This window comes from Camelina sativa, chromosome 13 (assembly GCF_000633955.1).
Source record: "Camelina sativa cultivar DH55 chromosome 13, Cs, whole genome shotgun sequence".
NCBI classification, from domain to species: Eukaryota; Viridiplantae; Streptophyta; class Magnoliopsida; order Brassicales; family Brassicaceae; genus Camelina; species Camelina sativa.
The window spans coordinates 1,542,578-1,569,198 of record NC_025697.1 but is presented as its reverse complement, the minus strand read 5'-3'; the positions used below and the strand labels follow the sequence as shown (position 1 = coordinate 1,569,198).

Genomic DNA, 26,621 nt, shown 5'->3' with positions numbered 1-26,621 from the left:
GCTAATAAGTTTGTCTCAATTGCTAAATAATAATTTGGTGAAATGAGACAAATAGTTTTCCATTTTTTTTTCTCTTAAATTTTTTAATTGGGAAGAACTGAAGACTTTATAATTCAAACGGTTCATATACAGTAGTATATATCTTATACCGATAAAAAAATTCTCTGCACGTTATAGTAACTAGAAAGGAATCCTCAAAAGCTGCCTTTTATGTAAGAAAACTCACCTTTTTAATTTTGTTTTTAACCTCTTGACAAAAAAAAAGCCTCATCTTATTTATAACCCTTATAAGTTTGCCGTTAGTAAAAAGGAAAATTTCAAATGTTACCATTCTCTAAACATTCGGTAATCTTTTAGGTTCCCATATACGAGACTGCGAACACAAAAAATTTCCATGTGTGGTAAACTCCATCAGAAACAAATATATATTGTGCACAAAAAAAAACAAATATGTATATATATATATATATATATATATATGAAATTTAAATATGTGATGATCAAGATCGTCGTCATAAACTTGGGGTTTTTGCTCTAGTATTGCGGGTCAAAATCGAGACAATAAATCTTCCAAAAAGAGAATTCTTGCGTTGCGTTCGAGTTTTTTCGAGGTAAGAATTCGTTCTTATACGTTCATGTTTATAAAATAGCATATTTTTGTCCCGTAACTAGTGAATGACATGTAAAGGCGGCTAAATACATAGAAAATATTGTATTGGAGAGAAGGATGTGTAGATGATTGGGTAATGCAAGTTATAAGCTGAGTCACTCTTACAAAAGTAAGAATCAGATTGGGAGAAAGGAGAGAGAAATAGTTTTGATTAAGCACTTTAAGGATTCTCTCTCCTTTCAGACACTCTCTAAATTTTCTTTTCTTGTACTTGAAACAAACTATAGAGAGATTGGGAGATAGAAAGATAGGAAAGGAAAACACAAATAACATTCTTTTGACCTTTTGTTTTATTATACTATAACCCAATTTGCACAAATCCCCATAAAACCGATATTTAAGAAACTTCAGTTTCTAAATTCTGCTGGTCTTTTCAGAAAGAGATAATAAATAGGAGAGAGAGAGAAGAAAGTTAATAATGGTGGCTCATGAGAGGAGGATCCATAGTCTTCAAAAACCAACGTGCATTGGCATTATCTGGTTTTGCCTCTTGCTTTCTCTCTCCCACCATGGAAGAGCATCAACCTCAACGTCAATCTTCAATCTTTCTCTCCCACATCAACACCCATTCCCTGAACATGTTGTTCTTAATGTTCAAAGGTATAACTTTTCTTACATTATATTCTATTTCATTATCAGGGTTTAATTCACTTTCATGTTTTATCATCAGGGTCTTTGTAATTATCAAGTAATTCAACTTCAATTTGATAAAAGTTTGAATCTTTAAAACCTCTGTTTTTTAACCAATAACATTATCAGAAACAGAGCAATATCCTCTGTTTTCTTAACGTTCTCTGTTTCTCAATGCAGAAAACTCAACGACTCTTTATCAAGAAGACAACTTCTAACTTACCAACAAGACGACGGCACGACGGCGTCGTCGCCAATACCTTCTTGCATCACCGGAAACCCAATCGACGATTGTTGGCGCTGCGACCCAAACTGGGCAGCAAATCGCCAACGACTAGCCGATTGCTCAATTGGTTTCGGACAAGGAACACTCGGAGGAAAAGGCGGTCGCTTTTACCTCGTAACAGATTCTTCAGACAACGACGCGGCTAACCCTGTTCCCGGAACACTTCGACACGCCGTGATCCAGCCGGAACCACTCTGGATCGTTTTCTCAGGCGACATGGGAATCAAACTCAAACACGAGCTCATCATCGGAAGCTACAAAACAATCGATGGGAGAGGCACGAACATCCAAATCACCGGACATGGTTGCCTCACGATCCAGCAAGTGAGCCACGTCATCATCCACAACGTCCACATTCACCATTGTAAACCCTCGGGGAACACACTGGTCGCTTCGTCGCCGACGCACGTCGGGTTCCGAGGACTCTCTGACGGAGACGGAATCTCAGTTTCAGCTTCGCATCACATTTGGATCGATCACTGCTCTCTCGGGTACTGTACCGACGGACTCATCGACGTCATCCTCGCTTCCACCGCCGTCACAGTTTCCAACAACTATTTCTTTCATCACGACGAGGTTATGCTCTTAGGTCACGACGACCGGTAATTATTTCCTCTTTAAGCCCCTTAATTTCATTAATATTCTAACTAAAACGTAAAATTTTCGAATTTATCAATTTAACCCAAATTTGTTATAAAAAAAAGGTACACGGCGGACAAGGGGATGCAAGTAACAATAGCATTCAACCATTTCGGGGAAGGGCTCGTGCAGAGGATGCCACGGTGTAGGCACGGTTATATCCACGTAGTGAACAACGATTTCACGGCGTGGGAAATGTATGCAATTGGCGGAAGTGCTAGCCCTACGATCAACAGTCAGGGTAACCGTTACACCGCACCTATTGATCCTAATGCCAAAGAGGTACATATATATGTATTTACAAGAATATTACATTACAGCATAACCAATAATTTCAAAATAATATGTTATTTGAATGTTTTGTCCTAAAAGCTCACTTTTAAAATCTGGTTAAGTATATTATGGGGTCGGTGTGCTTTTTTTTTCTGACGTGTCATGCAATGTTGGGCCACTTGAGCGTAACCCTACGCGCCGGCCGAGTCTTATTTGCCGTTTACATTATTTTTGTCGTCTATGATGTTGACACTTTGGTTCTCACGCGCTGTGTTGTTGCTTGTGAAGGTGACGAAGCGCGTGGAGTCTAACGAGAAACATTGGTCGGGATGGAACTGGAGAACGGAAGGTGACGTGATGATTAACGGAGCATTTTTCGTGCCGTCAGGTGACGGAGTGAGCCCAGCGTACGCCAAAGCCACCAGTGTTCAGCCTAAAGCCGCCGCTATCATTGACCAGCTCACGGTCAACGCCGGCGTTTTCGGCGATCCCAGGTATGAAAATCGTACTATTACCGACTTTAGTATTGCTTCCTCCACCCAAACTAGCATATATCTTATTTTTATTATTCCCCTATTCTTTATTCGATTCTTTTAATTATTACTATTATTTATTAAACTTTTCATCAACAAAAATTTTTCTTCTTACAATCTTATCATTCTTACAAACATATTTCTACCTAATATTTTTTTCATAAATCCGTGAGAATTTCGAAAATTAATTTGGTGGTATTTTTTTAGTAATGACGACTTACAAAAATGATTACTAGCTACTCCTAAAAATCATTTTGTTTTGTCTATTGTTTTATTTCTTTACTTTTGCTCTACCTAACTGACTTTTCCCAAAATCTGAAGATTAGGTTCTTCAATTCACTATAATTTAATCATCATTTTTACCAAAAAAAAAAACATATAAATATTATTTTGTGAGAGTAAATTTTTTTCCCCGAAAACTATATATATATCTCGGACGTAAAGGGAAATAAAAACAGGATAGTGTAGTAGTACTATGCATGTCTTGGATGTTTCGGATTTTAGGTGAGTTGCACACTTAAGTGTCAAGATATTTACGAATTAACAACAAAGAGAAACCATGACGTTAACATGAACATGCATAAAACCCTTCTTTCTTTTTCATTTTTTTTCATATTTATCTCCCACGTGCGAAGCGTGTGGATCGGAGATCTAAATTTCTAAAAGATTAGGAAAAAAAAGAAACCAAAAAGCCATTCTATAGTGTCTATATGCTTTTCCTGATGCTTTATCGTAATTCCTCTTTTACATGCAAATAGAGATATGAAAGCTATTAAAAATATTCATTTCCTTGATACCATTTCTTCACCAAATTAGGGTTTAGTGGTTTTCTTTGTTGGACGATATGGAATATCTTTATATTCCAACAAAAAAAAAGATTCATGTCCTTAATAGCAAGTTCTTCATAAATTTAGGGTTTAGTGTTTCATTCTTTAGCAACTTGGTATATCTCTAAACCCTCAGAAAACAAGTTGTTTTCCTCAAGAAGAAAAAAAGGATCATTTCCTTGTGCAATAGTTCTTCTTCACATTATATTTAAGATATGAAGACACATTTAATTAGGGATTGATTATCGGATCAGACAGACCAATTAAATTGCCTTTATAAATGGGTTTATTTTCAAGATGTAATATAAAGGTATTTACAAAAATACTCTTATTCTATACCCTTTTGCAAAAACATACCCTCAAATCAAATATATTGTTTTGCTTAAATCATTTTTTTCTGTATGTTTATCTTTTATATATAAGAAGTAAATATTGTGAATGTATTTAGTTGTTGTTTACATGTTATTAAGAGTACGTAAATTTTATAATAAAAGTATCTAAAATTTGATACAACATTTATCATGCAAACTTTAGAGTAAAGAGTCGTATACTCAATCTTTTGCATATTATTTTCTAATAAAAGTAGTTGAATTTGATTTTATTGATTTTGTAGTATTTAAATAATCTGATTATCAAAGATTTTTATATATATGTAGATATCTTGAAAATAATTATTAATGATTTTTATTCATTAATCATTAATTTATTTTTAAAATAAATACTAACTAATTATAAGATTGAATACATTAGAGATATATAAAAATATTTAGATATTAAATTAAATATGTTTCTTAATCATGAAAAACCAAAAAAGTTTATATATAATATTTTTTTTTTTGATTTTTAATATATATATAAAAAGATTCGATACACTTTTTTTTTGTCAATGTTGGAGTCAACGTCAGTCTTTACCGGAGTCACTCAACTGGTGTACCAGATTGTATGTCTATGGTGTTGACCACATAACGTCATATAATTCATGCATGACCATGTAATACATATATTCCCTATAGTTAATGATATAATAGTATAATTGGTATATTCGACGATGTTTTTTCGTATAATTGATATAGCTAGCTATCATATATTCCCTTATTCAAATCATCTACTTTCCGGCAAAAAAAAAAAAGACAATACCTAGTGGGACCTTTTCGAAGACTATATATTATATAGATTCGATCTATTTAGATGTAGGGTGGAATAAACAGTCATGTATATATAGTGTGTGTGTATGCGTCTCCGTGACCTACTTGGTGCATGTAATTTATCATTTTCAAAACTTAATTTGTTAGAACTTAACATTTGACCCTCTTTTGCAAAAGTAAAGTATATGTTGGAAGGATGGAGGATTCTCTTGCTTTCAAAAGTTCTATATTCTTTGTCAACCTACTTTAGGTTCCCCGGATTTACTAGTTGATGAATACCGGTTTGCTGGAGGCAGCGAACTTAGGAAACTAGTTTGGATCGTCGAATTTAAACTGATTTACTCAAATAAACTTAAAAGTCATAAACTCTAATATGTTAAGGATGCATGTGATGGAGCACCTTGTTTTTCGTCTTTACTCCCACTTTTGAACTTTTACATTGATTCGTCCATTTGATCAAAGACTCATGTTGCTGTGTTAGCATCTTTTGATGACAAAACACACTCACAACGAATTAGTGTTATTATAATAACATTATTATGTTTGTTGATAATAATAATATGGTTCGGTGGTGTAGTGGAAGAAACGGCCAGGGAGGAAGTTTTTCCGGAATGACTGACGGTGGTGGGACCATCACACGCGGTTACAGTAAAAGTGGACCCGGCGGCGGTGGCGGCAGCAGCGACAGTGATGACGGCATTTTCACAGTGATATTCGGTAACAATAGCGGTGCGGTGGCTCCAAGGCCAGGACAAATCTGGTCGATTCTATTTATCGTCATTTTATATTGGTATATTCCACACCATACGAGATGATAATTAATTTATTGGTTCACCGGTTTATTATTTTTAGTACAAAAAAAATATGAAAAAATCGAATATACGTATTATATACAGATTATATAAGGTACAAACGCACTTGCAAGTTGTAAAATATGGGAAATATATAAAGTATTTTTGTTCTTGTTTGATGCCTTAACTTTTTTGGTCCCAAATTGGGGCTTATCAATTGGCTGGAGGAATCTTCATACTGTTTGGATTCCTTATTAAAAGAGTAGAGAGGTATATGAAATAGGGACTTCTTATTAGCTGTTTTTCTTCATTGTTGACTGTCATCTGAATGATTTGTTCTAATTTTCTACAAACTATATTTGCAATTAAAATAAGGGAACTGAGTTTGATCGGAGTGATGACCAACTTAAGTTTGGTAACAGTCAACTTCAAGAAGCTCTCAGCTTCCTTTAATGATTGTCGTCATGTTTTAATCATTAATTATATAAACAACAATAATGCTGATTCAATTCGACTAAAGTCAACGTAGTTTTAAGTGGTGTTGCGTCACTACTCAACTAAGCGTTATAGAAGAGTTACCCAAGTATACAAAAAGCTGCCAATAATGCCATTATAAACAGCTACAAAAATCGGTCCTTGATCAGTCTTAGCAACGGCATAAACAAACTGAACCATGACGGCCAAAAAAAGGAAAGTTCAGAGACTAAATAAAGACACACCTCATGGCGTTTAACACTTTAACTAGTGTTTCGGAGTTGAGACTTTAGATAGAGATAGAGATACTGAAGGTTTAATTACAAGTCAATTCGGAATTTCATTTTTACCATCCAGATTTTTTGTCACCGGTTCCCCACGCCGCCGAGCCACTAGGTGAGGACGCTACTGCATTTGTTTTGCCGCCCCATGCGTTATCAGCTTCTCCACTCGTTCCAACATCACTGTTAGGCTTCTCCTGCTCGTCACTGGTTCCGCAAGCTGATTTGCTTTCGTTTCCTGGTTTATCATTGGTTTCTTTCTTTGAGTTAGCATCCCAGCTAGGCCAGTTCCCGGCACAACCACCAGAGGACGTACCGGACGGCTTGCTACCGTTTGAATCCTTTCCCCAACCTTTTTTCCAGTCTGATCCACCACTTTGGTCGCTCTTCCAAGTGTTTTCTTGATTGTCTGTTTTCCAGCTAGATGATTGATCACCATCAAAGGACCTTCCTCCTTCTCTACCTGATTGGTTTCTACCTCCACGGAAACCTCCTCGGAATCCCCCTCCTCCCCTTCTTCCACCAAACCCACGACCAACACCATTGTGTTCATTCCAAGGTTTGGAATCACCATCATTCTGCCTGTCCCAGCTTGATCCACCACTAGTATCGTTATTCTGCTTACCCCAGGCAGAACCATTGCCACCAACACCGTCTTGCTTGCCCCAGCTAGATCCGCCACTTGGTTTATTCCATGGAGTTGGATCCTAAAACCATTGGAAATTTACAATATGAGAGACTACAACATAGACTACAAAATCAAAATCAAAAAGTTTCTTCTCAAACTAACCTCAGAATTACTGAGGGATCTTCCCCTCCCAGACTGATCCCTGCCACCTCGACGACCTCCTCTTCTCCCACCAAACCCACGTCCTCCCCGATCAAATGTATGTCCCGAGTATCCTCCATCATACTTGTTATCCCACGACGATCCTCCATCGTCCTTTTTTCCCCAAGAAGATCCTCCCACATCCTTCTTGCCCCATGATGATCCTCCATCATCCTTTTTTCCCCAAGAAAATCCTCCGTCAACAGTTTTAGCCCATGAAGATCCTCCGTTATCCTTGTGACCGTCATCTTTCTTATCCCACGATGATCCTCCATCATTCTTCTTACCCCAAGAAGATCCTCCATCATCCTTTTTTCCCCAAGAAGATCCTCCTTCAACATGTTTAGCCCATGAAGATCCTCCGTTATCCTTGTGACCGTCATCTTTCTTATCCCACGATGATCCTCCGTCGTTCTTCTTACCCCAAGAAGATCCTCCATCATCTTTCTTGCCCCATGATGATCCTCCATCATCCTGATTTCCCCAAGAAGATCCTCCGTCAACATTTTTAGACCATGAAGATCCTCCGTTATCCTTGTGACCGTCTTCTTTCTTATCCCACGACGATCCTCCGTCATTCTTCTCACCCCATGATGATCCTCCGTCATTCTTCTTACCCCATGATGATCCTCCATCATCCGTTTTCCCCCCAGAAGATCCACCATCATCCTTCTTACTCCATGATGAACCTCCATCATCCTTTTTCCCCCAAGAAGATCCTCCATCAACCTTTTTACTCCATGAAGATCCTCCGTCATCCTTATGACCATCATCTTTCTTACCCCATGATGATCCTCCGTCGTCCTTTTTGCCCCACGATCCCCCGTCTTGCTTACTCCATGAAGAACCACCGTCAGGTTCAACACATGAGGACCCTCCTTTATCCTGATTACCCCATGAAGACCCATCATCTGGTTTACACCAGCCAGGAACTCCCTTACTACTGGCATTGGAATCTTCTGCTGACTTGTTCCAACCAGAAGAACCATCTTTTCTCTCTCCTGAACCAAAACCTCCACCTTGATTATCCCATGCAGAGCCTCCCTTGCTCCCGTCAAAGCCTTTATCCTGTTGTCCCCAGGAAACTCCCTCTTTGTTACTTGCGCTGGAATTTCCCTCTTTGTTACCCCAATTAGATTCTCCAATTCCCTTTTCCAAACCAGATTCAGAAGCTTCACATAATTTCCCCCATACTGAGTCCTCTTCTTGCTTATTACCATCAGAGCTTCTACCGTGCGTGCCCCAGGAACCTAAATCTGCAGCTCCTTGTTCCCACGAAGAAGTTTCAACTTTTGAAGCACCTGCATCTCCCCACCCACCAACAGTGCCAGCTTCAGAAGCAGGTGGTTTATCCCAGGAATTCCAACCACCAGGTTGATCACTAGCCGAGGAAGATTTGTTCTCAGCTGCTGCATTGGTCCACGTTGAAGTATTATCATCCGGAACTGTCGGCTGCTGAAACTGCAAAGTAAGAAACCTTGAGACATCTAGAATCTGCAAGTTCCTTGTGACCCTTAAGCTAAAAAGAGGAGTAACTATAAAAGTAACAACATTAAAATATCAAGTTCAAGACTTACTGAAATGTCAGACGTAGGCTTACTGCCCCATGTGTTCCTGTAACAAGGACATGAGATCAAAATTTTGTAACAGCGATTTCAACAAATCAGCTCAGTAAGAAATTCATAATTCATATTTAATTATCATACTCCTCACGGCACAGTTAAACCATGATACGTTTAATATTGAGGCTCTCCTGCCTTAACTTTTAATACCAACGGACAAAATCCAACAAATAAACAAAACCAACCGGAGAAGGAACCAACACAAAGATCAGCCGCAGAAAGCGTATCATACCTATAATTTGTTTAAACTCCAGCAATTAAATCTGAAGGAACTAGATCCACATTCGAGGAATATCCAATTAAAACCAAAGAAACCATATCTACTTTTGGGAAAATAGACTTACAAATCAGTAGACGTAGCTCCTATATTCCAGTTACCAACCTCTCCTGACGTGCCTACTCCTTTCGCCCAGTCTACCATATGAGAAAGGAGAACAGTTATGAGGAAATGGGATAGGTGACTTGCAAATGTTCAAATACTTCAGGGCATTAACCACAACGCAGGTATGCAATAAGTAAATTGCAGACGAACTAAAGAGAATTTTGAATGTGCACTAGAAACACCAACCTCCAGAGCTGCCTTCTGTTCCAAGCATGTCAAAAGGTTGAAAGGAACCACTCCCCGGATCCCCACTTATATAACAAACAAACAGTGTGTTAGAGAAGTTGGCATTTGACAGAAAGAACAATGAAAAATATGCAAGGAAGAATTCAAGAGTCTGAAGAGATTCCTGTGAACTTACCTTGTACTTAACACAGTGTTTCTGTCGCGAACCTCGGCAAGATGCTCACTTTTAACTGAAGTGCATCATTAGAAATATTCAGAAGCACAGCAGAAGAGTATTGAATCAAAGGAGTAAAAGCATGAAAACAAACCTGTTAAAAGCTTATGCTGGGAATCAAGCTTGACTGTAACATCAGAATAGCGTAAAGCTATTACACGGCAGAGATACCCCTTCAATGGACCAACACGTATCCTCAGCTTTTGGCCAATAGAATACATGCTACCTCTGTCTCCTTTGTTGGCTGCATTCGATAATCATTTGTGAGAAGCCTAAGGTAGTAAAAAGAAGCTAGATTATAATAACCCTCCATACATACAGTTAGTGTATCTTTCCCTGGGCTGCCACTCTTTTTCAGGAGATAGGGGCGATTTTGGGGAGGATACAGAATCTCCAAAAGCTGAAGCATCAAATCCACCAGTCTGCAAAAAACAGAATATCATCAGAACACAAAGAACTTGCAATTGTATCAAAAGATAGCTGCACGGACTGTGCTATCTTACCTTCTCATTGGAATCTTCAGTAAAGAGTTTAACTTTCTCACACGATTGTGATTTGCAGCAGAAATATCCACCATTTTCTTCCTCGCTCTCATCATAAAGAAATATGATCCCTCTGTATACTTGCCTTACAACTCCTTGTTTACCCTGAATTTGTGATTTATGCACGAAAAGTAAGAAATTTTTACACAAACTTGTTCACCTAATTATGGGAAAGAAAGTGCAACAGAAACAAACAAGAATAAGAATTTACAATCACACCTCGGATGGGCCTTTGGAAATCTTCACAACATCATTAACTGATATTTGTTTGTTATTCAGATCCAAGGCAGTAAATTTTGAATCAAATGGTCCATTCTGCATTTCCTTTTTTCCAACAGAGACTACAACTGGTCCATCTAAACCTTCTTTCAGAACCTGGAATATTTTGCAACTCATCAGAGACAGGCCATAGGGTATAATGAGATAATGAGATGGTGAATAACTACATACCTTGTAACCGTCACCTTTGTCATCCACACCCACAATCAGACCAAAGTCTTTTCGACTACAAAGGGAAAGATATGAAGTGCTTAACATGTGAATTACAACCAAGACTTACAAAAAGTACAGTTATGGATGCCTCACCTGAAACAAACTAGATTATATAACTCATAGCTACTTTCTGACTTAGATTCTGATGACCCTTCTCCTTTTCCACCCCCTGATCCTTCTCCTTTCCCACCCCCTCTGCCAGTTGGAAGAATATTTTTCTTCTTTTCTTCACCATAAATTTCAGAAATCCACTCCACATCACCAGCTTCTTTTCGGTCTACAGGCGTAAATTTTAGTATCTCCTCCTTCGATGGTGTAACCCCCCAGGAAGATAATGAATCTAAGGATACTTTTTTATAGAGATACCCATCTTTCAGCATCAGGCTATCAAGATGCTCAAACGTCATTCCAGTATCACGATCTCGCCTCACTTGAATGAGAGGTCGGAACTCCCTGTGATGAAAGAGGGGACAATAAAGTTTAGAAAGTTGGTAACTATTTATTTATTTATTTATTTATTATTATTTTTTTTGTTCAAAGTTGGTAACTATTTACAAAAGAAGAAGAAAAGATCAAGCATTTTACTCGAGTTCGCTTGAACTGATCAATCTTGGAGCTGGAGTCTGGCCTTTTTTGATAGTAACTCCCGCACCCTGCGCAAGAAAGTTAACGACAAAGCACATAGCAAACAATGAGATGACATGAACAAACACAACAAACAGAGGCATAGACAAATAAATGAGCGGGAAAACAGGGTAGCTACATATTTTTGGGTCAAGGCCTGAATATCAATCCTCGGAATTAACTTTACTAATGCTTTTTTTCGAGTGTCACTCACAGCCACAATCTACAAGGATATAGAGCATAAACAGCTTAGTTAGCCTTAACCTTACGAAGACAACAAGCTGAAAAGGAAATATATACAGCAAAGGAAATTGTACCTGAGCAAGATCTCCTTTGTATTTACCATTCTTAACACGAGCCCATGTTCCCTCAGAAACTTTTTTTGTTTTTCTCTGGACAGTTAGCAGATTTGGAGTTTCGGCTTTAGAAACTAACACCATCCGAGTAGCGTATATACCAGTTAAATTGTTGCATGCCTAGGAAAAAAAGACAAATCAGAATGTCATACACATAATGATTATCCCCAAGCAACATCCTCAAAACTGTAAGATAAGTACGACAATATTCCAACATAGGTTCGCTAAATGTTCAATACCTCGAGAACGTCACGTTCTTTTTCCGCTTCTATGAAAATAAAACCCTTGACATGGTCCGCAAAGAAGACAGATATGATCTGCAATTTGGTGCCTGTCTTCTTCATCTCAACAAATTTGTGCATGAGACAGAAAACCGAATGCTTTTCCCGTCCAATCTACAGGAGAAAATCAAAATGGAGTCAGCAGAAGTAGGAACAAACTGGGTTAAAGCATAAGTAAACCCCTTAGCTAAACAACATACCGCACACTTGACTTTCCAAATTGGAGGATCCTTGGAAGTTGGAGCAAGAGCATCCATCTCAATGGAATCTTTCACATCATCATCAGCATATCTAAGAAAACCAGAACCTGGCTTGTATCTTTCTTCCATTATCCTATCAAACTCTTCCTCGTTAATATCTTCTTCCTTTGGAAAAACAAAAGAGGAGTTTCCCTTTTCTCCCTTGCCAGCCTTACCACTCTCTTCAACCTCAGGTTCGTCTTCCATATCTGCTTCATATGAGTAGTAGTCAAATAAAGGTGGAATATTTCTGCAATGTTCAACCTTTAGAGGGTATGCAAACCTTAAAACTAGACAAAACAGCTCGAAAAATCAAACAAAAACCCTAGATTTCACAGAGATGACCTAAAAATCGCTACTTTACAAGATAAANAAGATAAAAATCTCAGTAAAAAAAAAAAAAAAAAAAAGACAACCCATCAAATGTGAGAAAACAGGAGTCCTCAAAAGAGAAGAAAGAAACAATGAACACATGCAAGGAAGAAAAAAAATCAACGAAACAAGAGAAGAGAAATTACCGTTAAGGAAACCTAATCCGTCATCATCTTCGTCGGAGCTGCCTCCGTAGTAGCCAACTTCAGCGGATTCCTCGAAGAACTGAAGAACTTGAGGGTTTTTCCGCTTCTTAATCCTCAAACCTTCATCTCTGAATTCGACGGTGTTTTTCCTCTTCTTTCCGCCGGAAGCGGCGACCTGTTTACCCTTTCCCTTGCGATCCATCTTCTTCCTCTGTTTCTTTCACGGCGGGTTTAGGGCTTTCACGATTGCATTCTCTGAGAGAGAGAGACTGAAGAAGAAACGCTTTGAGCGTGATGCGATTGTTTCTGCGACTTTTTGACTGCCATTTTTTCTATTTATTTAATTATTTTAATTCTTTTGGGCCTTTTCTTTTCTTTTGTTATCCAAAAGCAATTGGACTCTCTTTATTGTTTTTTATTTTATTTATGACAATCCAATCAGACTCTCTTTATTGTGTTTAACTTCTCGGCCTTACGATTTTTCTCAACTTTTATATGTAAAACCTTTTTGGTTTATCCCTTTAAAGGAAAAAAAAACTAAAGAAAAGATCATATAAGCATCATCTTCCCATAACTTAGCAATATGTATCAAACAATAATCAAATCCTTTTTAGGAAAAAAGCCTGCGGGTATACCTCAACAACTAAATAGGCTAATTATGTGTGCACAGTAACATAAAAACTCAAACTCAAAGTCATGTAATGTTTTTTCCAAAACAAACCAAAATACAAAGCTAAACACAGTTCAAACTAATATATGAAAAAAAGTTTTTACACCTAGAACGCTTACAGAGACGTTCATTCATTACACACACACGAACAGACGACTGAGTGTATATAAACCCTAACAAGGCATCAAATCACTCTTTATTCATAACTTAGTAACGGTCAAATGTAGAGGACGACGGATAAGCTCCTCCACCACCACCACTTCGGCTCGGCCTCTCGTAAGGAGCACCGGCTCTGCTTCTAAACCCTCTTCCCTCATCTCCTCCACGTATGGGCCCACCCGCTCTACCACCACTGTACCTATCACCGCCTGCACTCGGGACTATGTCTCTCTCAAACGACCGGGATTTGTCATAGCTTGCTGGAGGATAACGTTCTGACCCACGGCTGTATCTATCACCCCCTGCAAACCTATCAGCCGGGGCTCCATACCTGTCAAATCATAGATTTTCAACATCTGTAAGAAAGCAAGTCAATTTATAACCTTTAAACATACAATTATCGAGTTGCTTAAATCTAACCTGTCACTGCCGTATCGATCACGGGGTATGTAGGCTTCTCTGCTGTCAAACCTGTCTCTAGCACCAAAGCGTGCAGCACCATCATATCGATCATCTATATAGCGTTCACGGTCCACATAGCGGTCACGGTCAGCATAACGGTCAACACGCCCATCAGATCCTCCAAAGGCAGGAGCACGAGAAGAATAACCACCAACAGGTCCACCACGACCACCAGAAGCAGACGGACAATCACGGGCCCAATGCCCAACCCGTCCACATTTGAAGCATTCATCTTCAGCAACACGGCCACCTCCACCTGCAACTCCACCAAAGCTTCCTTTTCCAGCAAATGAATAGCCACTGTCTCTGCCACCTCTAGAGCCATGACTTTCTCCATCATCTCTCCCCACTTTTGGTTCAGCTCTGTTCACTGAGATAACCCGATCACCAAAGTCCCTTCCATGCATCTCTCTGATGGACTCATCCATAGCACGGCGATCAGCAAAAGTGATAAACCCAAATCCACGTGAACGACCGGTATCTCTTTCCAGCATGATCTATACACAACACACCACAAAAGCTGATTTCCCAAAGATATATGCATACGTGTAGCTAAAACTGACTAGAAGGGCAGTAGTAAAATGAAACGATTGCAAAATCTGAAAGATCACATCAAGTCCATTTGACATCAAGAAACACCCATCGGTTTTAAGGTTCACTGCATTACACCGTGACCCTGCTTTGTGTAGTAAATTGTCAATCAATCTCAACTTCAGAGCAAAACACAATACAGATCCCCAGAAACTGAAGCAGCTTTAAAGCAAGTCTACAATCTCAAGCAGAGGTAGGAGACACCATTAACAACTTTTTCTCAATTCAAAAGTATAACTTCCTCAAGTAATGCCCTTAAATAGTATACTAGTTAATCCCTATTCTCAACAGCTAGGTGATGTATTTAGAAAATTAAAGAGAGGAAGGTTTACAGACAAAACGAAGTCAGTGAATTAGCTGTACTTGTTTCCTGATCAAACATCTGTTTCTTCTCAATATGCAGAAATCATCTGACATTGACCAGCCAAAATTATTCAGATCTACTGGAGCTGACAACTCTTTACATAGCACCACAGCCAACAGATCAGAAATACAGAATTCCATCTCATACAAAGAACTTTATCAGGTTTCAGAAGCTTCCAGAAAAGATAAGCGCAGAAAGTTGGGGTTTGTGGATCTCGAAAATGTGTGGCCCGGGCACAAGAATCATTTTAATTGGCTTGCATTTGTGAATTAGGATATTTGTTAGGCTGGAGAAGAAACACAAAGGAAGGAAAATATCAAATCCATGTAACTCCTACTAACAGCCGACGAGAAAGACAAGTAAGAAATCTGGGATAAGGAAAGGAGAGGTAGTCCCAAATGATCATAGAAACCTTGAGATCTCTGCTTCAACTAAGTGTAATTTTCCATTCGGCATGTCATACTTCGCTGAAGTACCTAAACTGCTAGCACTGACGTTGAGAGGAAACACAACTTGCAGAAAGACAGCTAAATGTGGGCTGGGCTTATTCAGAACTATGACCTACACAAACGTAATTACTGAAGCATAAAGAGTGCGTTTAGCCAGTGGATAAACTGCATGGGGATACTAAACATCTTCACCACCTGAAGGAGAACGCTGACACTGGCCTGAACTGGGTAGCATCTCAAATTGACCACTCAAAACCAAATCAGGCATCCCATCCCAGCCCAGCTAAAAAACATCTAATTACTAGCCCTTCTTCCTAAAGTTGTTTATTTCAGGATCTTCACACAGTAAGTAAGAGCAGTAACAAGGAACTTATTTCAGGAAGGAAACCAAAACCCCTTGTCGGCATACTTAGAGAACTCAAGAATTACACAGAGCTCAATCAACGAAAAACAGTCTTCCCTCCCAGATCAAACTAAAAAAATTCCCAGATCAAACAGTCCCAACCTCGTGAAACAAATCCCAAAACTGTGGATCATTTTGCCTGAGAGACTAAAACATTACTGTATATTTCCAAAAATTCTTAATCACAGAGCAGTTTCTCAACTTGACCCATGTAGCTCTGATCAATATCAATCCCTAATTCATCACTCTACAGTGTTTCAGTGATACAAAACCAGCATCCAGGAAAAAAAAAGGGAATACAATCAATATGTGAAAAAAAGAAGAATCATACAAAGTAGTGCGATCGCTAATTTTCACTAACCACAATCAGCACAAGTAGAACAAACTCATCATGTTCAATTCTTATAAGCAATTATACCTTATAACTTCCTAATACACACACCAGAGAACAAATGACAAGATCGTACCTGACAATCGAGAATATCACCGAAGCGGGTAAAAGCTCGTTCAAGGTCTCTCTCTGTCACCTCCGGCGATAAACCACCGACAAAAATCCTACTACCTTCTTTCGCAGCCATTTTTTTCACTCGTCTACTCACGGAAAACAAAAAACAAAGCAGGATTCAGGTGAACGATCAAACAAACAAAAAAATCTAAAACGATTCAGCAAAAAATTAGAAACTATCGGAGAGTTATACGAATTAAAATCATGTTACCTCTTTCTCTCTCTCTCTCTCTCTTCTTCTCGTTGACGGAACTCTCAATTTTCGCAAAAATATTATCTGAATCGTATTTTTGTTTCCTTAGCCTCTCACAAGACAAACCCTAAAATGGTAGTTGAGTTTGCTCCGCCACGCACGAGAAAGGTGAAACACACACTACAAGTGCCTAAAGGGCTAAATTATTAACATTAGAGAGGCCCAGTACCAATATGAGGCCCATATTTATATTATAGGCCCAAAAGTATCGGGACTTGCGAACTTCCCATTTAAGTCATCCAGCATCGCAGCTAAATGAGGCCATTTAAACACTAACTAAGGAATAATAAAATCTGTGACACATTTTGTTTCATACCGTTCTCACAAATCTAGCAGTAGCAGTACATACATGTTCTAAGAGTGATCAGATCATCACTGTTTAAACTTCTCTTCAGAGACTATATAATCCAATTCGACTCAAAGCGATTTTTTTGTTTTGTTTTGGAATTTTATGCATAGTAAGATTGTTCATAAATATTCAGAATGTACATACATCACTCTAATATTCTACACTTTTTCGTGTCAAATAAGGGTTTTTTACTTTTTGTTCTTATCGTCTTTGTCAATTTTATGTTGCTAATGCTTTCAGTGTAAAACCATGTCAATTGGCTAGAACTTTTTACCGTGTTTAATCTTTACATACCAAGAAGCAATTCTTTTTTATTTTATTATTTGCTTAGAGGGTACGCAAAAGCAATTTTTCATGGTTGTTTAGGGTTTTGATGTTTTATAATAGAATAATAATAGTTGAGGTTTTTCTTTTCACTCTAGCCAGCTTTTACAGTTTTACTTTATTAATTGACCATATATATATATATATATCCCTATAGAAAATTCGTGCGAATAAAATTTTGCTTTACAATAAAATAAGATACAAGAAGCTTGATTCCACGTGAGATCCAAGTCACAATGTTTAGATGACCTAATCACGCATTAATTAATCAATAACTAAGTTTAACCAGCCCACTGTTTTGGAGCAATACAATTTAGAGAGGAATTGTATTTCATATCATATTACCTACTATCATAGTACATATTCCCTATTTATAAATAGTATTTTGCACCTGCCTAGAATAACAAAATGTTAAATCAAAATTAAGAAAATAGTGATGTTAACATATAACGTAATTTTGTTTACTTTTGCTCTTTTTAGATGCATATGATATAATAACTTCTCAAGCGAGTAGATTTTAGCTATAGATTTTCTTTTTCGATAAACAGTTTACATGTAGATTGAATAGTCGATAAATCGTAATCCCTATATTTTAGAGGGATACGTCAAATACATATGAAAATTTGCTGGTAAAGATATCACATTTCAGGTCTTGCATGTGTGTGATTATATAAAAAACGATGCCGTAGCAGACAAACTTCGAAACTGAAAAGAAAAAGAAAATTATACTATAAATCATGTGGATTAGTTATAACTTATAAGCATCCATATGTTCCCATGTGGACAGATGTACTTCTTGACCTTACGACCAATAATTAACTAAAGAAGACGGTAGCAAAATTGCCAAAAAGTTGGGATTTACACAATATTTGTATGGTCTAATAAAAAAATACATTCATATTTTGGCTTCTATAATTAATTGACTATTAGTTAAAGTTGATACAAAATAATATATATTATATCTAAACAAAAATTATACAACTTGAAAATTCAAGAAGAAAAATTCAACCTTTGGATATTTATTTTTATTTGAATTTATTTCTAATCAAGTCAATAAACTGTGATTTGTAAAGGCATCCGCACATCTAAAGAAAATCTTTTAATTTAGCTTGAGTTTGCTTTATATGACTATGTATGTTGTCAAGATAGGAGAAAAAGTGTTATCTAACATACACATAAAAAGTTTGAGTTGTAAATTAATATCTCAATACCACTTGGATTATTGAATAAATTTCGATTGGTGCTTAAATATTTTTAAAACCTAACCCAATATTCTTTTGCACATTCCGAGAGATTTCGATTAAAGTAGATTTAGTATATGACATTTATCTATTACAGTATAGTATTATACTTTTACTTTGTGATTCCTGTTAAGTCTTAACCTAATATACCATCGATTTAATGTCATCAAAAAGTTTTACCTAAAGAAACGGAAAAAAATACTATACTAATTTTGTGTAAATTGTATTTAAAGTAGAAAACACGGAGACATGGAATAAAAAACCAATTATATATAATATATGGAAATGTGGACCGATGCAAAGGTACCAGGTTGTCTGCCATGATATGGGTAGATTACTCATCTTCCCCAAACAAAATAATTGTCTGTGAAGCTTTTTACTATTGACAATTATTTAATACTTTAATAACATTTTCGAGTATTTCTAACAATTTTGAATATTTTACAAACTATAGTCAAGTCGAAATGCTATGATTTCAAGACGTATGCTAGCGCTCCAATATCCCGCCTTCCAAAAAAATGGTTGGTGCCTTAAGCGCATTTAAAAAACTTTGATTTGATGATATTTTTACCAGTTGTGCAGTCTCTCGTAAATACAGACGAGAATAACTTAATAGTTAAGTATGTTTAGTTTATCAATCATAATATATTTGAGATAACAGGGGTGATCTTATACTTAATTAAGGTCAATGCTCAAAGCCTCAAACTCCCCTGGAGTTTACAGAGATTTTTTTTTTTGTTAATTAGACTACTTCTAGTGGTTAATGATACGATCATGAGTCGAAGTTGCAGTCGAAAATTCGAATCCTTACTTCTCTTGAAACACTATATATGCATGGTGCCGTGATATCCATGATAAATCTCTGAGTTATCATTTACCTAGTGTATCGTTGCGTCATCATGACGTTTTTGATAACGTTGGAACAAAAATTAGTAGTCACAATGTTGAAGAAAACAATTTTTTTTTCTATATCTCGACGTTGTTTTTTTTCTTTTCAATTTGGTGGCTATGACAAAAATAGGAAAGCTAACAAATTATATGAGAAGTATCAATCAACTTCAAAAAGTTTTCTAATCGTAATTGCCACATTCGTGTAAGTTGTAACACGATGATCATTTCTTTTCACGTACGGCGGACTCATCTCGTCTTTTCTGTAACCCGTTCACTTCTCTCTTTTTGACGTCACATATCATTCTTAAACAATCGAGTTATTCAATTTTTTTTTAATCATTATTCTAAGATCCGAATTCACCGGATATCTTATCTAGTTAGTACTGCTACTGTTTTGACTATTCTTGTATTTTTTTTGTTTTTGGTTTGTTAAAAAGGAGTTTTACACATCAGCAAAGCCGTAAAAATTGTTAAATAATATTTCAACTTTAGGAGAAAAGACATCACTTTCACTGGAAAAAAAGAAAAAAGAAAGAAGTGGGATCCATGAGAATGAAACACTTTTATTGTGTATATTTATTTAGTTTTTAAATTGATAAAATTTAGTTATGTTTATATTAACAAAAAGAAGGACAAATAGTAAAATGCATAGTGGGTTTGATTTCTAATTTTATATAGGCTTGTGGCTTTTGATGATCTTCAGGTGAAAGTCTGGGAGACAAGGAATCTCTCTTTCTTCTTGATGTGTACTATGTTTATCAACTTGCTCAGGCACTTTACGTGTATACACACTCAGTTCTAAGTCAACAGATATATGTATAAACCTGATATTATATATGTATATTATGTTATCTGATTGGTGGATGTATTATTACACTAATACTAATGACCTGATCTCTTGGTATCAGGAGGAATATTCGACAACGCTTTAGATGAGCTGAGATTCGATGATAAGATGAAAAGTAAACCCACCATCACCAGAAAACTAGTAAGTTTAGTGTAGTTTAATTGGCTATCTCTTTGAACTTTTTTCTTCTTTAATTTCTGAACATGTCTCTTTGAACATCATCATGTAACACAAACATATTTGTTCTATTTAAATTCGTTAATAAAATCCTTAATTTATGACGTTTTAAAATATTCAAATTTGTTATGTAAATTTTAATAAAAATAAACATATACAATTTTGTCCATATAGTATGTCGTTTTTGGTCAACAAGTTTATACTTATACTTATACATGTCTATGTTCAAGCATAGATGTTATGTATTAGCGGAATTTAATTGAATATTGATATTACTATACCATATATCAAAGTTTTTTTTTGTTTTTTAACAACAGACATATCAAAATTAATATTTGGTATTAAGGACTTGCGGCGGACTCTCAGATCCAAAGTGTTGGATCGGTTTAGAGACAATGAATCAGAAACATGATTCGGTCCGGTTCAGTCTACCTAGGTCACTGCTCGTCTCTATAAATACCTCCCTTCAGCCTCTCCTTCACTTGCACCTCTCACTCTCTTTCTCTAAACAACTAGTCTTGTGTGCGTATACACACTGCACCCATGTATTGTGTACTTACTCTGGTCTCATAAATAATAGTTTTATTAGCTCCATTTATGATGTGAAAAGTTTACAAGATTGGTTTGTTGTGTCTGATCAGACGTTGTTTGATCGACACAGATCGAAAAAACTAACTAACCGTCAGTATTGGATATTATCATATCATTATCTTCGACCTATTATTACATCGCTTATATTTTCACACAATTATTTTCAATTTGTTTTCCCTATAGAATGTGAAAATTTGTTTGTTACGGTCTAAAAACAGAATATTCCACATTTTTCTTATGACGCAAAAGGACCACTTATAGTTTGACACGTCAGCCCTTAGACTCTTGAGGTTTTCTCTCTACTTCACCTATCTACTTTCCTCATATCCGACTACTTTTCTCATTATTATTCTTCTTCTTCTTCTTCTTCTTCTTCTTCTTCTTCTTCTTATGTTTCCTCTTCTCTCGCTCTTCTCAAATAAAATAGAGAGAGATATCGATAAGATTAGATCTATGATACACCTCTAGTTATTATTTTTCGCTTCTTGAATCATAGATCCTATTAGTTGTCTTATAATATATATATGTACTACATCTCTATCTATCTCTTGTGTGAGTAGATTTTATACAAGTTTCTCGGCTCGCGGATCCATGGAAGAAAGCACATCAGTCGTTGTTTGTGGGTGCAGCACCATTAAGATTCACATGGAAATTGAAAAATCTCTTAAAAATTAGGGTTTTCATATGTATATGAGAATCTTGATGATGCTGCATCAACAACCGACGGCTACAAAATATCTATAGCCGGAGAAAGAAACTTGAAGATAGTCGTCGTCTAAGTCTAAATCTTTGGTAAATATCTCTCTTGATTAGTTTTAAATTATAATCAAAATGTTTTACATCTCGATATATGTATACACAGGGAGTGGGTGCGTGTTATATATTTTTCTCGGATTAATATAGGGTAACTGACGGATTAGGGCGTTAATTACAATGAATTGGCAAAACTATTTTGTCTTTGATCTTGGCTTGCGTGTATATTTATTAATGAATGTATAATGTTATGTGACGTATATCTTAACTGTATTTTCCAGGATCATATGATTTTGTTTTGTCAATTCATTCAAAGCCGGGTCCTAATTATAATGCTATGATCAAGAACGACAAGAAGATCGTGAAAACAGATCGAATAATAACTATAAAGTTCGTACACAGTCCAGGCTATTTGTAGTTTCAGTTTTACGACTGTGATCTTGTAGTAACATTTAGTTGATTAGTGTGTCACCTTCTATTTCTGGGTTATAACTTGATCTTACATTTTTCTTATTGTTCTAATTTCGTAATATTAGAAATTTGGTTTTCATGCCAAATCAAATCAAACATTATGGTGTGTTGTACATTGTACCAGAACTTTGTTTTCATGTGGCTCAACTTGAGTAATATTTGTCTTCTCTCTTTCGCTTTCCATTTGAATATTTTGTTAATTAAACAAATATAAGAAAAGATGTGGACACATTTTGTAACCCAAATAATTTTAGGAAAAATAAAAATTAAGTTGGTAAGTTACTCTTGGTATAGCTAGCTAGTCATGAACAAGAGAGGTAGGTGGAGCACTGATATGTGTGCATGCCACAATCATATGATACGCTCTATTACAATGAAAATCAAAAGGCATCAATACATTCAAATTAATAAATGGTTGATGCAATCCCACGCATACATGATCATAATATTACATACATAGGCTAATTATCTACAATCTCTGAAAAGATATGAACGTGTACATGTATGCAACGACGTATGCATTTCGATTCTTGTCAAAGATTGTTAGCTACTCCAATATGATGAACTTAACTAATAGCTACTCCAATGTATCTTTAAGTGGAAATTAACGACCTTTTTTTTAGATGTGAATCAGAACAAAAAATTTAGTTTTTTTTTTTCTTATCTGCAATGGTATTTGAATTTGTGATTTTGTTTTGTTTTTTTTTAAATTGGTCTCATGGTTACGTTGGTAAACTAATAATAAAGAATCAAAAGACATTTCATAAACTTTCTTGATATGTCCATATATCTTATTAAAACACTTAGACTTATAGACTTATAGATAAAACTGTGCCGTATGATTTCAACAAGAAATTAAGTTAAGGAAGAATTAAATGCGAGTGGCTTGCCCCCACAAAAAGCCATTGGAGAGATGGACTGATGGAGATGGGAGAATCTTAAGATATTGTGTCAGGTAGGGGCCTGCAATTAAGGACAATTTTGATCAGTTGTTTTGTCCCTTAATTTAGCATAACACTGATGAAAGGCAAATTACATAACAAGAGAAAAGCATTCAAAGAAGAGTAGGTGGTGATTTGGGATCATCACAGTATATTGATATCAGTAACATTCTCAATTCACACTTAGTAAGCAACAATTTCTCGGAGGACAATCGGAATAAACAAAGATTTCGGACCACCATTCCTTTCTTTCCAGAAGGCAACTTTTTTTTCTTCTAAAAATATATATGAAGATATATAATGGTCATTTTTTTCGTGGCCACCATTTTTATTTTATTTTCAGGACTTTACTATATCAATATTAAAAATGTCCGACTGAGTGAAAAAGTCAAATACCGAAGCTTAGGCTCACGTTAATCGCCTAGTAAAGTCAAATTTATCCGGGGATTTCCCTTAATTTTTTCACCACTTGTGCAAACAGAAAAGAGTTAATATTCCATATCATAAATATATTGTTGCAGGAGTGTCTTTCTTTTATTAGAGATTGCCAGATTATTTTGTTCTCGCAGTATATATATATATACAGTAGAACCTCAATAAATTAATACTCGGTAAATTAATAATCTTTATAAATTAATAAATTTTTCCGGTTCTAAGTTGGGACTAGTGTAATTTTGGACACTATTCGATAAAATAATAAATTAATAACTTTTTTAAAAATCTCATGTAAAAATATGGTTCCATCAATATCATAAATTAATAATCAAAATAAACTAGTATATATATATATCTAAGAAAATCTAGTGAAATATGAATCTATTGTTGTTTGTTTGTTCTTGAATTTGCATTCTTGTTGGATAACATCTCTAATCTTTCTGACTACATCAAAAACTTATGGTGTTGTCTTCTCAAATCGCATCCAAAAATTATAGAGAGTTCTTGACGCGATAATTGCTTCCTTACGTGTAACTGGTTCTAAAGGTACCGTCATATCTTCTTTAACTTCATCGTCACCTTGAAAAATAATAGTAGCAATTTCTTCTAAACTCTGAATTTCTGATAAAAAATTCTCTTCATAAATTAATATTTTATTAATTTATCGATAAATTAATAAAAATTAAAACTTCTATAAATTAATAAAATTTCATAGTCCTGACCTTATTAATTTATAGAAGTTCTACTGTATATCGGATTATATTTTGTTCTAACAGTATATATGTTAATTAATTACCAAAATCAAAGAATAAGGAGGAGGAGATAACCAAAAAGTAGTAGTCCAGTCTATATCAAATTTTCGAGCGACGAATGTTAATGTGGTATACTGATAAATTAGTTTGTTAATTAGAGATCTTTAAAGAGAGAGAGTTAGTTAACCTGTCAGTGGTCGGATAAGTCTTGTAAAACACAATCTGTATACATATACTTCAAAAAAAAAAATCAAAAAAAAAACGTCAACAAGAAAGTACTTCGTTTATTTAATCAAATTATAATAAGGAAATTAAGATCGGTATATGAATTTAGGTTAGGTTTTCATAATCTTCCCTTCATTAGATATTTGACTAATGTAAACGCTATTACTGATTGATTCGCTAGATTGATATGCTTCTCAGGAAAAAAAAAAGTAGGAGTTAGTCTTATCCTATCTAAAGTTAGAGTTATTTCGATCGTTGTCTGTCTGTATATGTGATTCTAGTTTTGAAGTTTACATCATGATGACACAAAGACTAGTTGCTGTAATGGCAATAAGTATTGTTTTTGTCGTTCTTTCATATGTGACGGATACTTTTAAGAGTTTCTATCAAGCTTTATCGAATTATATTATATATATATACAAAAGTATTGTTCAGTTAGGCTGCAATGTGTGTTCGCCGTGTCTACACATCAAGTGAAGTACTCTAGGGTTTTAGTTCCACTTGATTTGTTTTGTTCCTAAAACTAATACTTAGTTAAATGTATGTAATTAATCGATTGACGAAATCTTTGAGGTTTACGAATATAGCGTACTATTATATATGTATATGTCTTATTCAATAATATTAATGTGTTGTGTATAAGTGAATTAATATTTCGGTTGAGTAATCATGGAAATATTAGCTAGTAGTATACATTTCAAAACGACGAAAGCGAAATAGAATCAGACACGTAGAACCATGTTGTACCAATAAATACAAGGGACACGAATCACATGGTAGATAATAAACTTATGGTAGCTATGCATTCACAGTACGATCTTGATATTATGTTAGTGTACTATATATGTCTATATATACATTGCATATATGTTATTTTGAATTTTTCTGTCGTACTATTTGATTGTGAGTTTGTGACTATTTCACAAAACCCACACACATAACAACATTTAACTTGGGGAAACTTGGGAAGGCCAAAAAAGAAAAGTCCGTGTTATAGAGTTACTCAATTACATAATTAGTTTGACCTAAATATAACAACATCGATGACCAACTCACAACGGATGTCATGAATAATATAATGTTAGAAGTGATTGTAATAAATTACCATTTATATTATAGAAAAAAAAACGTAAATGATTGTAATTTAGTTATTTCTACAGTTTGTTATACTTGAAATCGATTTATTATTGACAATTTGTTTGAAATATATCTTTTAAAAAATACTCTTTGATCTTTATGAAAAAATGAATATGAACACCTGCAAAATCAATATATTTAAATTTAGCTAGTAAATTTGGATAAGGTTTAAGTTCTAAATATGTATTAAGATAAAGTCTTCAATTCCAGATTTAATATCATTTTAATTAATAAATATTTATTTTTAAAAGGTAATCAGTTAAAAGAATATTAATAATATGTTATATATGCAGTAAATATTAAATTCTTCCTCTGTTAAAAAATAAATAATGTTTTTTCCCTCACTTTTCACATGAACTGACCCATACCTCAAGCCCAATAACTCACAATAAAGCCCATTTATAACAAGCTCTTTCGTTCTTTCAAGTAATTAAATAGCGAATAACGTATCGTCACGTGTTTTTCTCGTAAATTTGACCCTTTTTTTAATTTATTTATGGAAATTACGATTCGGTTACCATTAAAATTGGGCGGGCGAGGAATTAAACCGGTCGTGAGTTGGAGAGCGACGGAGGAGAGATCTTGGCGATGAGTTGCCGGAGATTCTTGTTGATCCCGGTTCTTTCGGTGATTCTGGTGATGGGTTTCGTGTACTACGTCACACTCTTCGTTTTCATCGATGATTGGGTTGGTTTACAAAGCTCAGCTGGGAAATTAAACGCCTTCCTCTTCAGCTTCTTGGCGTCTCACTGTCTCTTCTCGCTCTCAATCTGCGTTCTTGTAGATCCAGGTCGTGT

General features: G+C 35.6%; 4 protein-coding genes across 5 annotated transcripts in view; 2 read left to right on the top strand and 2 right to left on the bottom strand.

The window, feature by feature from the left end:
• Positions 811–5,967, top strand: LOC104734443 (probable pectate lyase 13). The gene is made up of 5 exons (XM_010454025.1): positions 811–1,270; positions 1,481–2,188; positions 2,291–2,507; positions 2,787–2,992; positions 5,581–5,967. The coding sequence occupies exons 1-5, from the start codon at positions 1,089–1,091 to the stop codon at positions 5,816–5,818; spliced, it is 1,551 nt and encodes a 516-aa protein (XP_010452327.1). The 5' UTR covers positions 811–1,088; the 3' UTR covers positions 5,819–5,967.
• LOC104734442 (protein RNA-directed DNA methylation 3-like) lies at positions 6,379–13,149 on the bottom strand. Its single transcript, XM_010454024.2, has 18 exons — positions 12,835–13,149; positions 12,278–12,525; positions 12,036–12,191; positions 11,758–11,916; positions 11,580–11,663; positions 11,402–11,469; positions 10,910–11,269; positions 10,775–10,829; positions 10,544–10,699; positions 10,286–10,429; positions 10,102–10,204; positions 9,877–10,026; positions 9,744–9,798; positions 9,569–9,633; positions 9,345–9,414; positions 8,956–8,992; positions 7,340–8,839; positions 6,379–7,256 (listed from the first exon to the last, which is right to left on the bottom strand). Exons 1-18 carry the CDS (start codon positions 13,034–13,036, stop codon positions 6,615–6,617), a joined length of 4,254 nt encoding a protein of 1,417 aa, XP_010452326.1. The 5' UTR covers positions 13,037–13,149; the 3' UTR covers positions 6,379–6,614.
• On the bottom strand, positions 13,483–16,779 carry LOC104734441 (glycine-rich RNA-binding protein RZ1C). Of its 2 annotated transcripts, XM_010454022.1 has the most exons (4): positions 16,649–16,779; positions 16,400–16,523; positions 14,084–14,622; positions 13,483–13,994 (listed from the first exon to the last, which is right to left on the bottom strand). In XM_010454022.1, the coding sequence occupies exons 2-4, from the start codon at positions 16,508–16,510 to the stop codon at positions 13,712–13,714; spliced, it is 933 nt and encodes a 310-aa protein (XP_010452324.1). In that variant the 5' UTR covers positions 16,511–16,523; positions 16,649–16,779; the 3' UTR covers positions 13,483–13,711. The 2 variants fall into 2 exon arrangements, with proteins under 2 accessions (XP_010452324.1, XP_010452325.1); XM_010454023.1 differs by lacking the exon at positions 16,649–16,779 and having other exon boundaries at positions 14,084–16,179; positions 16,400–16,516.
• The window catches only part of LOC104734440 (probable protein S-acyltransferase 15), a 3,533-nt gene continuing 3,246 nt past the window's right edge, over positions 26,335–26,621 (top strand). Inside the window, exon 1 of the mRNA XM_019234956.1 lies at positions 26,335–26,614. Coding sequence (XP_019090501.1) covers positions 26,413–26,614 — 202 coding nt within the window. The 5' untranslated portion in view covers positions 26,335–26,412. The remainder of the gene's footprint in view (positions 26,615–26,621) is intronic.